Source organism: Nerophis ophidion, linkage group LG14 (assembly GCF_033978795.1).
Source record: "Nerophis ophidion isolate RoL-2023_Sa linkage group LG14, RoL_Noph_v1.0, whole genome shotgun sequence".
Classification (NCBI taxonomy): Eukaryota; Metazoa; Chordata; class Actinopteri; order Syngnathiformes; family Syngnathidae; genus Nerophis; species Nerophis ophidion.
In genome coordinates, this window is record NC_084624.1 from 24,010,442 (window position 1) to 24,025,931 (window position 15,490).

General features: G+C 37.1%; 1 protein-coding gene across 3 annotated transcripts in view; it reads right to left on the minus strand.

Moving 5' to 3' along the window:
• The window catches only part of gpsm2 (G protein signaling modulator 2), a 25,303-nt gene extending 11,437 nt beyond the window's left edge, over window positions 1-13,866 (minus strand). The window contains exons 1-5 of one of the 3 annotated variants that reach the window (XM_061920201.1): window positions 13,668-13,866; window positions 13,061-13,099; window positions 3,232-3,334; window positions 731-952; window positions 524-659 (exon numbers count right to left, since the gene is read on the minus strand). In XM_061920201.1, coding sequence (XP_061776185.1) covers window positions 524-659; window positions 731-951 — 357 coding nt within the window. In that variant the 5' untranslated portion in view covers window position 952; window positions 3,232-3,334; window positions 13,061-13,099; window positions 13,668-13,866. Of the gene's footprint in view, window positions 1-523; window positions 660-730; window positions 953-3,231; window positions 3,335-6,719; window positions 6,947-13,060; window positions 13,100-13,667 lie in introns of all 3 variants that reach the window. The other 2 variants (XM_061920199.1, XM_061920200.1) reach the window with 2 other exon arrangements.
• Between the last annotated feature and the right edge of the window lie 1,624 nt (window positions 13,867-15,490).

The window sequence follows — 15,490 nt, forward strand, 5'->3', positions numbered from 1 at the left end:
TATATATATATATATACATCCTTATCTGAAAACATAAATATATATACATTTCTACACATATACTGTACACATACATATATACACGAATATATACATATACCGTGTATATATATATATAGTACGTATATATACATACATATATATATACATATATATATATATATATATATATATATATATAGTACGTATATATATATATATATATATATAGTACGTATATATACATATATATATATATAGATATTTATTTTGCCATAAAAGTAAACAAGTAAAAGGTTTAGGTTTAGAGGGCTTTATAGACAGAAATGAATGAATGAATCTTGTTATCTGCATTGCTAGCCGCCTTATGCTTGCAGTTTTTCCACAAGTTTTAAATACACAGAAGAGACAAAGACATGTGTTTTTGTCTCACATTAGGATTTTAACTGAATGACAACATTCTAAAAGACTGCAGTTCTCCTAAACAGTTAAATCCGTAAGTGGCAGTCTAAATGTGAAACAACGGTATAATTGAGAGGAACACCTTGTCGCTGACGTCCCTCGCAATATCCAGGTGCCTCTGACAGCACATCACGGCCTCATCAAACCTTCCCAGCACCTTCAGCGTGTTCCCAAGATTCCCGCTGGCTTTGGCTTCTCCCAGCAGATCGCCAACGGTCCTGCACGAGGACCAAAGTGAGACCACATCTCAATCCAAATAGGATTGCTTGCGGAGGCGCTGGTTAACAACCTGGTCAAGGTGAGGTCGTGCCGGTGGAAATCCAGCGCCTTGGCGTAGTCGTGCAGGTGGAAGTAGGCGTTTCCCAGCTGGCTATAGATGGCGCTGAGCACCTGCAGGTCCTCTGTGCCCACCTGAATGGCTGCTTCAAAGAAGGAGACTCCCGCTCTGTAGTCTCCCACCTTGCACAGGCGCTCCCCTTCCAGCGCCAGCTCCAGGCAGGACACCTCCATCCTGCAATCCAAGTCAAGTTTGGACTCGATCAACGTTTGTGGAAAAAGGCTGCAGAGTGTGAGTGTCAAACTATTTCGTAGTGAAAGGCTGCAGTAGAGGATGTTCTTTCACTGCTTCCTGTCACCCAAAGAGAACAATGGATCTGAGCTGTTGATTTGTTGGTTATTGTAGATCTCACATCCTTTTTTGCTTTGACGCACAAAGTTACTTTCAAATTAAACCACAGTATGTCACAGAGTTAGGGCATTAAAACAGTTATTCTCAAATTGTGGTATGTGGGCTCTATCTGGTGCAGGGGTGTCCAAATCCCAGCCCCCGCAAAAAATGCAGCCTGCCGGCAGGAGTTCATTTTAATTAAGATTTAACCTCTAAAGGCCTTTGTGGCCACAAGGAGGGACAGCACCTTTTAGTTCTTATTTCCAAGATTGTGTGCACTACTGAATTGGGGTCTTATGCCAACATATGGACACTTATACTGCTACCTGGTGGTGTCAGAAGAGTCTAACATACAATGGAATTTGGAAAAAAAAGTGTAAAAATAAAAATTTGCATGTCACTACACATGAAGTGAAGTGAATTATATTTATATAGCGCTTTTTCTCTAGTGACTCAAAGCGCTTTACATAGTGAAACACAATATCTAAGTTACATTCAAACCAGTGTGGGTGGCGCTGGAAAGAGGTGGGTAAAGTGGCTTGCCCAAGGACACAACGGCAGTGACTAGGTTGGCAGAAGAGGGAATTGAACCTGCAACCCTCAAGTTGCTGGCACGGCCACTCTACCAACCGAGCTAAACCGCCCCACAGTACACTTTTGTGTACTTATGGACTAAGTACATCATATCAAAACATGATTTTTAGTTTTTATTCTAATTAGGGTCCAATAAGCCAAAATAGCAAAGAGAAATAAAAAAAGCAAGTAAACAAACAGCTTGGGCCTTAAGAGGTTAAATAACCAGGAAAATGTTCACCATAATGTGGAAAATGTGAGAAACTTAGGTCAGTGACCATGATATGTACTTTGTTAGCAAGCACAACATTAACTTGTATGACCAAATTCTAACAACCTTTCCTAGTCGTGGTGCATAGAAAAAAAAATCACCCAATGCAAAAAGTCAACACACATGCTCACACATAACACAACCTGCTCACTGAACTTTGTGGATATCATTAAAAAAAAACGAAATTACACTCATTTAAATCCATTGCAAGGCATGATGGGCAAAATGCAAAACTCTCTCTCCACACTTATCCATGTTTGACTTTAAACTGCTTGATATTTCTGATTGATGACAAAGCGTTAAAGGGGTTGTCACGGAAGTAAACAAGGTAATAGTTGAACTTTCACATATTCTTAATATTCAATTATAATAATTATTAATCATATATCCATTATATTGTTATATGTCAATACGAAGGTCCTGAGTAGTCCTGGGTTCAATCCAGGGCTCGGGATCTTTCTGTGTGGAGTTTGCAAGTTCTCTCCGTGACTGTGTGGGTTCCCTCCGAGTACTCCGGCTTCCTCCCACCTTCAAAAAACATGCACCTGGGGATAGGTTGATTGCCAACACTAAATTGACCCCAATGCGTGAATGTGAGTGTGTGAATGTTGTCTGTCTATCTGTGTTGGCCCTGCAATGAGGTGGCGACTTGTCCAGGGTGTACGCCGACTTCCGCCCGAATGCAGCTGAGATAGGCTCCAGTGCCCCCCCGTGACCCCAAAAAGGGACAAGGGGTAGAAAATGGATGGATGCATATATATATACTGTATATATATATATATATATATATATATATATATATATATATATATACACACACACACACACACACACACACTTTTCATGCAGCCGAAAGCTCCCAGACAAATTGTTTTAGCCCAATGTGGCCCCCCAGTCAAACAAAAAGTCTGGACACCCTTGATCCAGTGGTATGCCAATAAATCACTCGATTAAAATATAGTGTTTTATTTTCCTATGTTCAAACTGTGTGTATTGTCACAATGGCCAAAAATATTAAATATAACTGCATTGTTATAAATGAATACTTAGCCCTACCACACTACTGTATTTTAATATTGGTCTTTATGGTGATACATGGAGAGTCAAGTGTTTTCTGTGGTACTTGGTGAAAAAAGTTTGAGGACCACTGCATTAAAAGATCACATTTTTCACCCAGATGTATCACAGGGATGTGAACATAATTAGTCATTGGGACAATCATTCACCCAGATGTATTAGAAAGATGTGAACATAATTAGTCATTGGGACAATTATTCACCCAGATGTATTAGAAAGATGTGAACATAATTAGTCATTATGTCACATGTGATGGACGTTTGAAGGCCACATGAAGGGAGCGTAAACAATGGCTCCAGTCTTATCTGTATATGGATTAACATGAGATTAGGGTGGTGCATTCATGCAAAGCTAAAATTTTTCTACTGCTAAAGCTCTTTGTTTCGTCAGGAAAGTCCTTCTATTGTTGCAAGTGCATTGAAGTCACAGCTTTCTTCGGATTGCTGAGCTTGAAATTTCCCTGTTGCGCTTTTGGAAATTCCGTAAAAGTGAGCGAAACGCACTCAACCCAGACTCCACTCAGCAGAAGTTTTTTCAAACAGAGACGAAAGGCTCTAACTTGCACACCAGTGTTGATTGAGTCAAGTAGATGTGATGCATACCAGCCTACCTGCAGCCTTTTCTTGACTTACAACAACAACAACACCACATGGTGCATATGAGAGGCATCTACGGAGCTTTCCACCGATAGAGCATCCAGGCTGCAAGGGGAGTGACCTCGGAACCATTAAAAAAAAGATTAAAAAAGGACAACTTTTGGTGCTCATAGTCTGACGTCAAAGAAAACCTTGAAGGAGACAAGCGTGTGACAGTCACCGCGTTAAGCCTAAATGCAGGCGGGGTGAAGGAAACAGCCGAGTTGGCGTTTTCTCAGCTAATCTACTTTCTCTCAAGCGCTCTGGTTCGACCTGCTCACCTGAGATTACGGTGGCAGGAGCGTGGGGGCGAGTGCTGGTTTAAGTAGCCTTTTTACATCAGGCAGATGCTGCCGCGCACAATGGAATCACTTAATTGCGAGTTAATGAGCGTCCTGACAGAGAAACTTTGCCTTGTCCTCCATCAAAATATTGTGGACACACAAAGCAAGCAAGTGATGAATATTTTAGGGCTTGTTAAATATTGAAGGATGCTGGAGCTTTGACATAGGCCGGTAAATAGAGATGGCTCTGGTGGTGTCTCTCTTGATTTAAGACGTGGAACTTCCTGGAACACATATGCTTACAGATAACCACATTGTATACCAAAAGGCATCCCATAATTTCCCCCCTCTAATTAAGAAATATAAGAAGAGTGTCACCCAGTGTCACTAGCAATTAACTCTCAATTTCAATCTACGTAATATTGTCCTTAACATCCATACTGTACCGGAATTGTCAAAAGTACTGTACTGAGATACTTTCACATCCTACAGAATGAGAAAGTGCTGTCAAACGATTATTTTTTCATACATAGATCAGATCGATTACTGTTTTGAATTTGGCTTAATCGCTATTAATCACACTAAATTGCTTGCCTGCATAATTTGAATTACGTTTGAAAAAGACCTTAATATTTTAACACAAATGTGATTTAATTGTCATACACTAACATATCTGATGTTTATTTGAAAACATTTCCTTCAGTTACTACTCAATCAATCAATGAATCATTTGTTGAAAAATCTTTATATACAGTACAGGCCAAAAGTTTGGACACACATTCCCATTTCAATGTGTTTTCTTCTTTATAATGACTATTTACATTGTAGGTCGTCACTGAAGGCATCAAAACTATGAGACCTGTAAAGTGTAAACCATTTCAGACTCTTGAAGCTCATGTAGAGAATGCCAAGAGTGTGCAAAGCATTAATCAGAGCAAATGGTGCCTATTTTGAAGAAACTAGAATACAAAACATGATTTCAGTTAGTTCACTTTTTTTGTTAAGTCCATAACTCCACATGTGTTCAGTCATAGTTTTGATGTGACAATCTACAATGTAAATACTAGTCATGAAAATAAAGAAAACGCATTGAATGAGAAGGTGTGTCCAAACTTTTGGCCTGTACTGTACATTTTAGATGGTGGAAAACACTAAGTAAAGTGACTAAGGATACAAGACTGTTTAATTCCAATGTCAAATAGCTGATTCTTCAGACAGCAAAGTAGTGTGGTTGTGCTGGTCGCAGCAAAGTATTGCACTCCATTCAGCCTCAGTTGCTTCAATATGCAATTAAAAGAGGCTGTTTGCAACTTGCTCAGTGACATTATTCAAATCAACATTTCAAAAGTCTACATTTTTCATGATCACAAATTATATTAAATACAAATTACTCGTCAGTCTAAGGCACTCGTACACGCAGAGAGCACGTACACACACACACACACACACACACAAAATCAGTCACAGTGAAGCAACTAACAATTTGCATTTATGTTGTTGTTATGATAGAATATACATTTATCGATAGCTAAAATTAATAGATAGCTTTGCCAAATCGCTATTATTAGCTAAAAACAAATAAAGCCAATGCCTGTGGCGTACGTGTTTAAAGTTGCAAGAAGGCAGAGTATAATCCTTAAAACACTTTAGAAAGTTAGCGCCCTCTAGGATATGAAGGATCGAATGGGACAAAATTAAATAAATCTTTAAATCATTTTCTTTAAATAATCTTTAAAAAATAACTATCATTAATTAATTGATTATAAATACACAAATGTGTTATTAAATGTGTCAATAATGTATTTAATGTAAAATTACACTTAATTTTTTTTTTTTTTTTTAACATTTAATTGTGGATTTACTATTTCATGATTTAATGATGTATTTAAATGAATCATTTCATGATTTCATTGATTATTTCACAATTTAATTAATTATTCCATGATATAATTATTTATTTAATCATTCCAAGAATCTATGCATCAGCACTTCATGAATTAATATTATCTGTTAAACTTAGTCATCAAAGTCAGTGGGCGGTACTAACCCACATCTAGTCCAATAATTGCCCTGAATTTGACAAATTAATTCAAATTAATTCATGAAGTGCTGACACGCATGTTCTTGAAATAATTGAATAAATTATTGAATAATGAATTAAAACATGAAATCAATGATTAGATTACCACTCAAATGCTGAAATAATTAAATGTACGTTTGCATTAAATCAATATTTACCTATGTAATAACACGTTAATCAAATTAATTCAAATTGTAATTAATCAATGACGGATTGTAGCAGTTCTAATATTTATATAAGTATTTCATGTCATCCCATTTAACCCTCCATACTAGGGTAAACATTGCAAACAACCTCTTTAATCCATAATCCATCCATACAGAGTACTCATCGATTAATATGCTCATGCTTAGTTTTTACATTCATATTCTGGTGGAGTTACAGTATGTGTGTAAAAATCTTCTAAATACATTAAAATGATAAATGTAGTTTCTCTACCAGGCGGTGAAGTTGGTCAATTGCAGTTTCTTTAATAGTTTGCCTTTTTTTTAAATGATTTTACAAAATTGAGAAAAGTCTTTGGACTGTTGATGGTTTTGATGACAATATGTTGTATAGATAGGTTAGATTTTCCCTTCGCTTGCAGTTCTAAATTATAATAAATTTACATTCCAAGCATGAGAATTGTTAACGAATGCTATTCTTTATGCTCTATACAAGTATATTCACAAGCGAGTGAAGAGGCTCCTACCTGTACCGAACATGGAAAGACTGATCCTCCGCCTGTGTGCTAATCACTGAGCCACCGGTATCCATTGAAGTGCATAATATAAGGGATGATCCCGGTCTAGTTCCTGACAAAATAGTTGTGTTGGAAAAATAAAGGCAAAGAAAAAAGTCTGGTGATGAAGAGGCCAGTGAGAGTCCACTGGGCTGCTTTTGTGTATTTTGACCCTCAGCCTCCCCCTCGGTGGCCCTCTGTGGAGAGAATACAAGATGCTGTGTGTGAACCCTCTTTCTGACCATGCGGTGCTATGGCAACACCCATTAAACAGCGGCGTGCATGAGCAGAGTGAGGCGGGACAAGAGAGGATGGGGCCAGCTGTCAATCAAAAGCGAGGAGATGAACTTGGTGAGGTGGAAAAAAAGTCCAGAATATGTTTCGAAAGGAGAAGCAAAGCCTCTGTGAAGTAAGCCACCTAAAGATAAGCAAGCGAAACGGATAAGAAACTAGCGGACGTTAGCTCATTTCTCCATGAGGTCACACAACCTCAACTGCAATCCGCCTGCTCGTTCCCCAGATAATTGAAAACAGCCGACGCCTGAGCTAAGATACATGAAAATTGAAACACATGCATGAAGACGACATGATCATGGACGTTGACTGTGAAAGTACCATGAAGTCTTGCAAATTATTACTATGGATGGACACAGTGGAACTTCCATGGTAGACAAGCACTTCCGTGATGCTGGTATTAATTACATGTACAAAACCCAAAACCAGTGAAGTTGACACATTGTGTAAATGGTAAATAAAAACAGAATACAGGATTTGCAAATCCTTTTCAACCTGTATTCAATTGAATAGACTGCACAAACAAGATATGTAATGTTCCAGTTGAGAAACTTTATTTTTTTTTGCAAATAATCATTACCTTAGAATTTAATGGCAGCAACACATTGCAAAAAAGTTGTCACAGGAGCATTTTTACCACTGTGTTACATGGCCTTTCCTTTTAACAACACTCAGTAAATGTTTGAGAACTGAGGAGACACATTTTTTTATCTTTTTAGGTGGAATTCTTTCCCATTCTTGCTTGATGTACAGCTTAAGTTGTTCAACAGTCCGGTGACTCTGTTGTGGAATTTTACGATTCATAATGCCCCACACATTTTCAATGGGACACAGGTCTGGACTACAGGCAGGCCAGTCTAGTACCCGCACTCTTTTGCTACGAAGCCACGCTGTTGTAACACGTGCAGCAGGAAGCTTGACATTGTCTTGCTGAAAAAAGCAGGGGTGTCCATGAAAAAGACGTTGCTTGGATGACAACATATGTTGCTCCAAAACCTGTATGTACCTTTCAGCATTAATGGTGCCTTCACAGATGTGTAAGTTACCCATGCCATGGGCACTAACCCACCCCCATACCATCACAGATGCTGGCTTTTGAACTTTGCGCCTATAACAGTACAAATCGCTATTTTCCTCTTCGGTCCGGAGGACACGACGTCCACAGTTTCCAAAAACAATTTCAAATGTGGACTCACAAAGTGGTGACCCTCGCTCCATCCTTGTTTGTGAATGACTGAGCATTTCATTAAAGCTGCTTTTATACCCAATCATGGCACCCACCTGTTCCTAATTAGCCTGTTCACCTGTGGGATGTTCCAAATAAGTGTTTGATGAGAATTCCTCAACTTTCTCAGTCTTTTTTGCCACTTGTGCCAGCTTTTTTTAAACATGTTGCAGGCATCAAATTCCAAATGAGCTAATATTTGCAAAAAATAACAAAGTTTACCAGTGCGAACGTTAAGTATCTTGTCTTTGCAGTCTATTCAATTGAATATACCGTATTTCCTTGAATTGCCGCCGGGGCGCTAATTAATTTAAAACATCTTCTCACTCCTGCACTTACCAAAGGCATGCGGTAAAAGTAAGCATGTGCTAATTATTTTAAAACCTCTTCTCACTCCGGTTCTTACCAAAGGCATGCAGTAAAAAAATGAGCGTGATGCAAGCTTGGACCTTAAATCCTACTGAATAGCTCTTAATCTTCTTCCGTTTATGCGATTTCAAATTACCGGTATTGAAATCAGCCTCCTCCATTTTGAAAATAATGACAGGGGAAGTGTCACTCGTGACGTCACAAGTTTGACCAGGCGGTAATACTAAGCATGCGCTAATTATTTTGCGAAGCAGTAATTCAAGGCAGGCGCATACTATATGCCCTGCGGCAATTCAAGGAAATACGGTAGGTTTAAAAGGATTTGCACATCATTGTATTCTGTTTGTATTCACCACTTTGTCAACGTATCCCATTGGGTTGAGTTTTTTCTTTCCCTGATGTGGGATCTGAGCCGAGGATGTCATTGTGGCTTGTGCAGCCTTTGAGAAACTTGTGATTTAGGGCTATATAAATAAAACAATGATTGATTGATTTATTGATTGATTGATTGATGATATCATCTACACAACGTGCCAACTTTACTGGTTTGGGGTTTTGTATTTTTCGTTTAAAATAAATATTTAAAATGTTGATTTGAACTTACAACGGCCAGTACTGAACCGCATACACCAAACAACAAAAAAGCCTATTCAAGATTCTTTGGTTATCATCACACTTTTCCTGTTTAAAATCATATGTTAATACTTTAGCTGAAGTCTCACATAATAATGCCGACGTGTAACTTTTTAGTATCATCTTGACCAAAAAAAAATTCAAATTGTACAAAATTCGAGGTTCCACCTTGAATTCTAGGAAGTGAAACCCGTATCTGTGGGATTTAAGGAAGTATTTCTTATTACCAGCCTCATGTAAACAGTTTAGGAGTGCCTGTGTGCACATTTTCCATTATTATACACCAAATAGGGGTGTGGTTGCTGACTGACTTGTACTAAGAGCTTCAGTGTTTGTGGACGTGACTGACTTTAAAGGGGAACTGCACATTTTTGGAAATGTTGCCTATGGTTCACAACCATTATGAAAGACATGACGACAGATGTATCTTTTTTAATGCAGTCTAACTCATAAATAAACACAAATACAAGTCCACTTACAGCGGAGCCAATGGAGCTCCTGTATTTCACCCATGAAAACCAATTAAAATACATCTAAAAAGAGCCAACAATTTTGTGACTTGAATATTAATCAAGTACTAGTGATATTGTTATTATAAGCGCTATCGCAGACAAACTATTCATAGCGCCACCGTGATCGCTAGCATGTGTGCCAATGTTTACATTATCGTGTGGTCAGCTGTTTTCGTGCTTCCCTGCTTGTGGAAGTTTATTGTAGATCATAAATCATGCCTCTCACCCTGATAATAGAAGGATGAAGATGTAATCCGACACGTTGGCACACTTTGAAAGCCAATTTAGAGCCGGAAATGGCGAGAACTCCACGGAAAGACGCTTTTCTCTGCGAGGATTACGAGTCTTTCTTCATCTAAACGGGACTATAACAAGATTCCACCAGTCGGCATCTCAATGACAGCAGACATTATACAATAAGTGATTTTTCATTATGTTTGTTGGCTCTCATTAAGTCTGCATTGAGTTTTAATCAGTGATGTAGTTGAAAAGAAAAGCGATGCATTTTTGAAAATAATGCACTGTGTATGGATAAATTGATCAAAATACAAAAATATTAAATGTTATTATAAATGTGCTCATTACGACATTACATTTGTACTAACATCATGTATATAAAAGCTTAATGGAAGGTGTTTGGATGTTATTTTAAGGGCTTTAGGGGCAGAATGGAGCGGCGCCCAGAAGCTCCATTGTAAGCAGACTTTTGATTGCATTTATTTATTATTTAGATTGCATGAAAAAAGAAAAACATGTGTTCTTGTGTGACATAAGGATTGTGAATAATAGGTCTAATTCCAGAAAAGTGCACTTTTCCTTTAATTTATAACTGTTTGAATAAGAACCCACTCACACACTGCGTTAAATAAACATGCACAACACATGTGTGATACAATATTGGAAAGTCGACTAACAAAACTAGGCGTGTCGATCAAATATAAATAATATAAAGAAGCGCCATAACATCTAAATTGCTACCTGTGACATTTAAAACTGAGTATTATTATCTTAATGTTTGCTACAGCTCTAGTGTTGGATCTCATTTGTCAAATGAGATCCATGTTAACTAAGTACACTGGTACAGACTAGGGTTGTACGATATACCGGTATTAGTATAGTAACGTGATAATAATGAATCATATTTGGTACTATACCGCCTCTAAGAAGTACCGGTCACCCAACCCCCCGCTGTCGTCACATTGTGTCATTGCTGGTTTGTGAGAAGACGAGCATGTTGGGCAGCGCACAATCACAGAGTACTTACAAGCAGACACAGTTTGTAGACAAAAAAGGGAGAATGGAGGCATCGTGGCCTAAAAACTAACGATAAAGGTGAAGCTATAACACTGAAACGCCCTCAGGAAAAGGTGCTTTAAGACATGGCTAGCTAGCTAGCGGCTAAAGTGAAGTACATCCGCAGTCTGCAGTGTTTTGGCTACTTCTAAATCATTAATACTTGCCTCAATGGTGACAAATAAAATACATTTTCTACAAGTATCATCCATGCAGGACGAGGAATAGCTATACATGCTTCACTACACACCGTAGCTCACCGGACTCACAATGTAAACAAACACCATTGGTTGATGTACACCTGACATCCATTGTAATGATACCAAGTACAGGAGCATATGTATATTTTTATTATCACAAAATCTTTTATTTTTAAAATTGTATATTATGTTTATAAACTCAGGAAACATGTCCCTGGCCACATGAGGACTTTGAATATGACCAATGTATGATCCTGTAACGACTTGGTATCGGAATGATACCCAATTTGTGGTATCATCCAAAACTAATGTGAAGCATCCAAACAACAGATGAGTAAGTAATTATTACATTTTAACAGAAGTATAGATAGAACACGTTAAAAGAAAAAGTAAGCAGATATTAACAGTAAATGAAGAAGTAGATTAATCATTAATTTTCTACCACTTTTCCTTAATAATTTTGACAAAATAAAATGATAAATGACAATAGGTTACTGCATACGTCCGCAGCTAAATAGGAGCCTTTATTTGCTTACTTACTACTAAAGTAAAAGTTGTCTAGTATGTTTACTATTTTATTTCCATAAGAAACATATGTTTAATGTACCCTAAGACTTTTTGTTAAAATAAAGCCAATAATGAAATTTTTTGTGGTCCCCTTTATTTAGAGAAGTATCGAAAAGTACCGAAATGCATTTTGGTACCCGTACCGGTACAAAAATATTGGTATCGTGACAACACTAGTACACACTAATCATGTGTACACGCTGAGGCAGATATTGATGAATTACTTATCAATTATTATGAATTAATCCATTGCTTTCGGTTCCCCTGGAGCAGGGGTTAGCAACCTGCGGCTCTGGATCCGCATGCGGCTCTTTAGCGCCGTCCTAGTGGCTCTCTGGAGCTTTTTCAAAAATATATGAAAAATGGAAATGATGAGGGGAAAGAAACAATTTTTTTTTTAAATATAGTTTCTGTAGGAGGACAAACATGACACAAACATCCCTAATTGCTGTAAGCACATTGTTTATATTAAACATGCTTCACTGATTCGAGTATTTGGCCAGCGCTGTTTTGTCCTACTAATTTTGGCGGTCCTTGAACTCACCCTAGTTTGTTTACATGTATAACTTTCTCCGACTTTCTAAGACGTGTTTTATGTCACTTCTTTTTCTGTCTCATTTTGTCCACCAAACTTATAATGTTGTGCATGAATAAACAAAGGTGAGTTTTGTTGACGTGATTGACTTGTATGGAGTGCTAATCAGACATATTTGGTCACTGCATTACTGCAAGCTAATCGATGCTAACAAGCTATTTAGGCTAGCTATATATACATAGTGCATCATTATGCCTCATTTGTAGCTATATTTGAGTTCATTTGGTTTCCTTTAAGTCCTCACAATTCAATTTATATCTCATGACACACTATCTGTATGTAATATGGCTTTTGATTTTTTGCGGCTCCAGACAGATTTGTTTTGGTCTTTTTGGTCCAATATAGCTCTTTCAACATTTTGAGTTGCCAACCCCTGCCCTAGAGGGGCTACCGAGGATGTCGTTGTGGTTTGTGCAGCCCTTTGAGATACTAGTGATTTAGGGCTATATAAATAATCATTGATTGATTGATTGATTGATACTTATCCTAACAGCAATATGAAAATACAAAGACAGCCAAAAGCAAGCAAATCCTCCACCAAGTAAAATATTTCAAAAAAGAATGATATACATATATATATATATATATATATAAAATATATATACACTGTAAAATCTACTAACCTGTAATTCTTGCACACAGGAGCAGGAAATCTTTTAAGCCTACAAGGAAGACAAGTGTCACCATCACTAAGTTCACAAGTCAGTCTTTGGTGCATATTTAATCACACTTCAAGCTTGATCAACAGGAATCCCTTGTAGAGAATTTGATGGTAGAACCAATGCTAATTCCAACTGGACAGTCAGCAAGTTATCCCAAGTCTAACGTGTGCATGTGTAATAATACCCTGACATGATAATAACAACGTTATTCTAACTATTGTGATGGTCGAATGAGCATAAAAACAGAATGTAGTGTAAGTCAACAGGAAAACAGAATGTAGTGTAAGTCATGAGAAAAACAGAATGTATTGTAAGTCAGCAGTCAAACAGAATGTAGTGTAAGTTGGAAGTTAGCCAAGTATTCTGGCACACAACGTCACAGTTAAACGTAAAGTTAAACGTCAGTCATTCGTGCAAATTGTTAACAGTATTTATCACACAAATAAACATAAACACAGTGAAATAATCTCACGTCTATTAACAATTTAAACGCTGGTTTGTATATTTGTCAAGTCATTTATTTCCACATCACATCTTTATCATGCTAGTTTATTAGCCCCAAACTTACGTGAGTCGCTCCAGTTCGAACAAAAGTGTGTTCTCCTGCTCCCGTGTCACTTTGTTGTAAAAATAAACTCCACTCCGGTGGGATGAAAGTCGAAATAACCTTGAAAGACTATTTTATAGCCATAGTTCAAATTACTTTGGGTATAAAATCGACGAGCGGGTTAAAAAAAAGGGCTGGCTTGGCCCGACCGTAGTGTTGTGTGTTTTTTCCGAGCAGCCAATCAGAGGGCGGAATTCAAAAACAGCCGCGCCCAGGATTGCGTTGATTGGTCCAAAAAATTTGAATAGAATGACGATGACGTATTGTAGTAAATCCACCGACATTGAGCCATGAAGAGTCTGAAAGAATCTGTAATTATTTTGAATGAACCCTATAAGTTTGCAAAGGGAATACGCTGGTTTTTTATGTTCTTCTTTTAGTTTAATAAGATATAGTTAAAGTTAATTAGGTATAATCAGAAATAAAGTTATATTAAATAATAGAATATAATAGTCGAGAGCAAGGGTTCCCAAACTACAGCCTACGGGACAGATACGGCCCGCCAGCATCCGAAATCCGGCCTGCGGATAGTCCAGAGTAAAAAAAAAAATGTATATATATGTATATATATATATATATATATATATATATATACACATATATATGTATCTAAAAAAAAGGTTTGTTTTTAATTATATATATTTTTTTATCTGTTTTTTCTAGCCCGTCCATCAATCTATTTTGTACTGCTTGTTTCTCTTGGGGTCATATTGTCTAAAAAGGCATTTTCCCGTCAATAACGTAACGTCATCCCGCACGCGCCGCAGTGTCGAGCAAACGTGCAGCAAGTTCGCGCTCTTTCAGTCAATTCGTGCACAAGGAGGAAAAAAATTACAAAATCGTTGGGCAAACATAAAATAGCTTCAGAGTGTAGAATTTTTAAACATCAGAGGATATGATTTTTTTTTGTTCAGTGTAAGGAAAAGGCAGTTTGTCTAACCAGCCATGAGAAAGATTATATATACATATATATACTGTATACATATATATATAAAGACATGCACCTGGGGATAGGTTGATTGGAAACACTAAATCGACCCTAGTGTGTATATGTGAGTGTGAATGATGTCTGTCTATCTGTGTTGGCCCTGCGTTGAGGTGGCGACTTGTCCAGGGTGTACCCTGCCTTCCGCCCGATTGTAGCTGAGATAGGCACAAGCATATATATATATATATATATATATATATATATATACACACACATATATACATATATATATTTACATACATACACACACACACACACATATATATATATATATATGTATGTATATACACACACACACATATATATATATGTATATACAAATATATATATACTGTATATATATATACACACACACACACACACACACATATATATACACATATACAGACATATATATACACACATATATATACATATACACATATATATAAATATATATATACACACATATATATACACAAATATATATCTATATATATATATATATATATATATATATATATATATCTATATAGATATATATATATATATATATATATATATATACACACTTATATATTTATATACATATATAAACAGACATGTATATAAATATATTTACTCTCGCTGCTGTGTTGGATCCGCTTTGGACTGGACTCTCGCGACTGTGTTGGATCCATTGTGGATTGAACTTTCACAGTATCATGTTAGACCCGCTCGACATCCATTGCTTTCCTCCTCTTTAAGGTTCTCATAGCCATCATTGTCACCGACGTCCCACTGGGTCATTATTGTCACCGATGTCCCACTGGGTGTG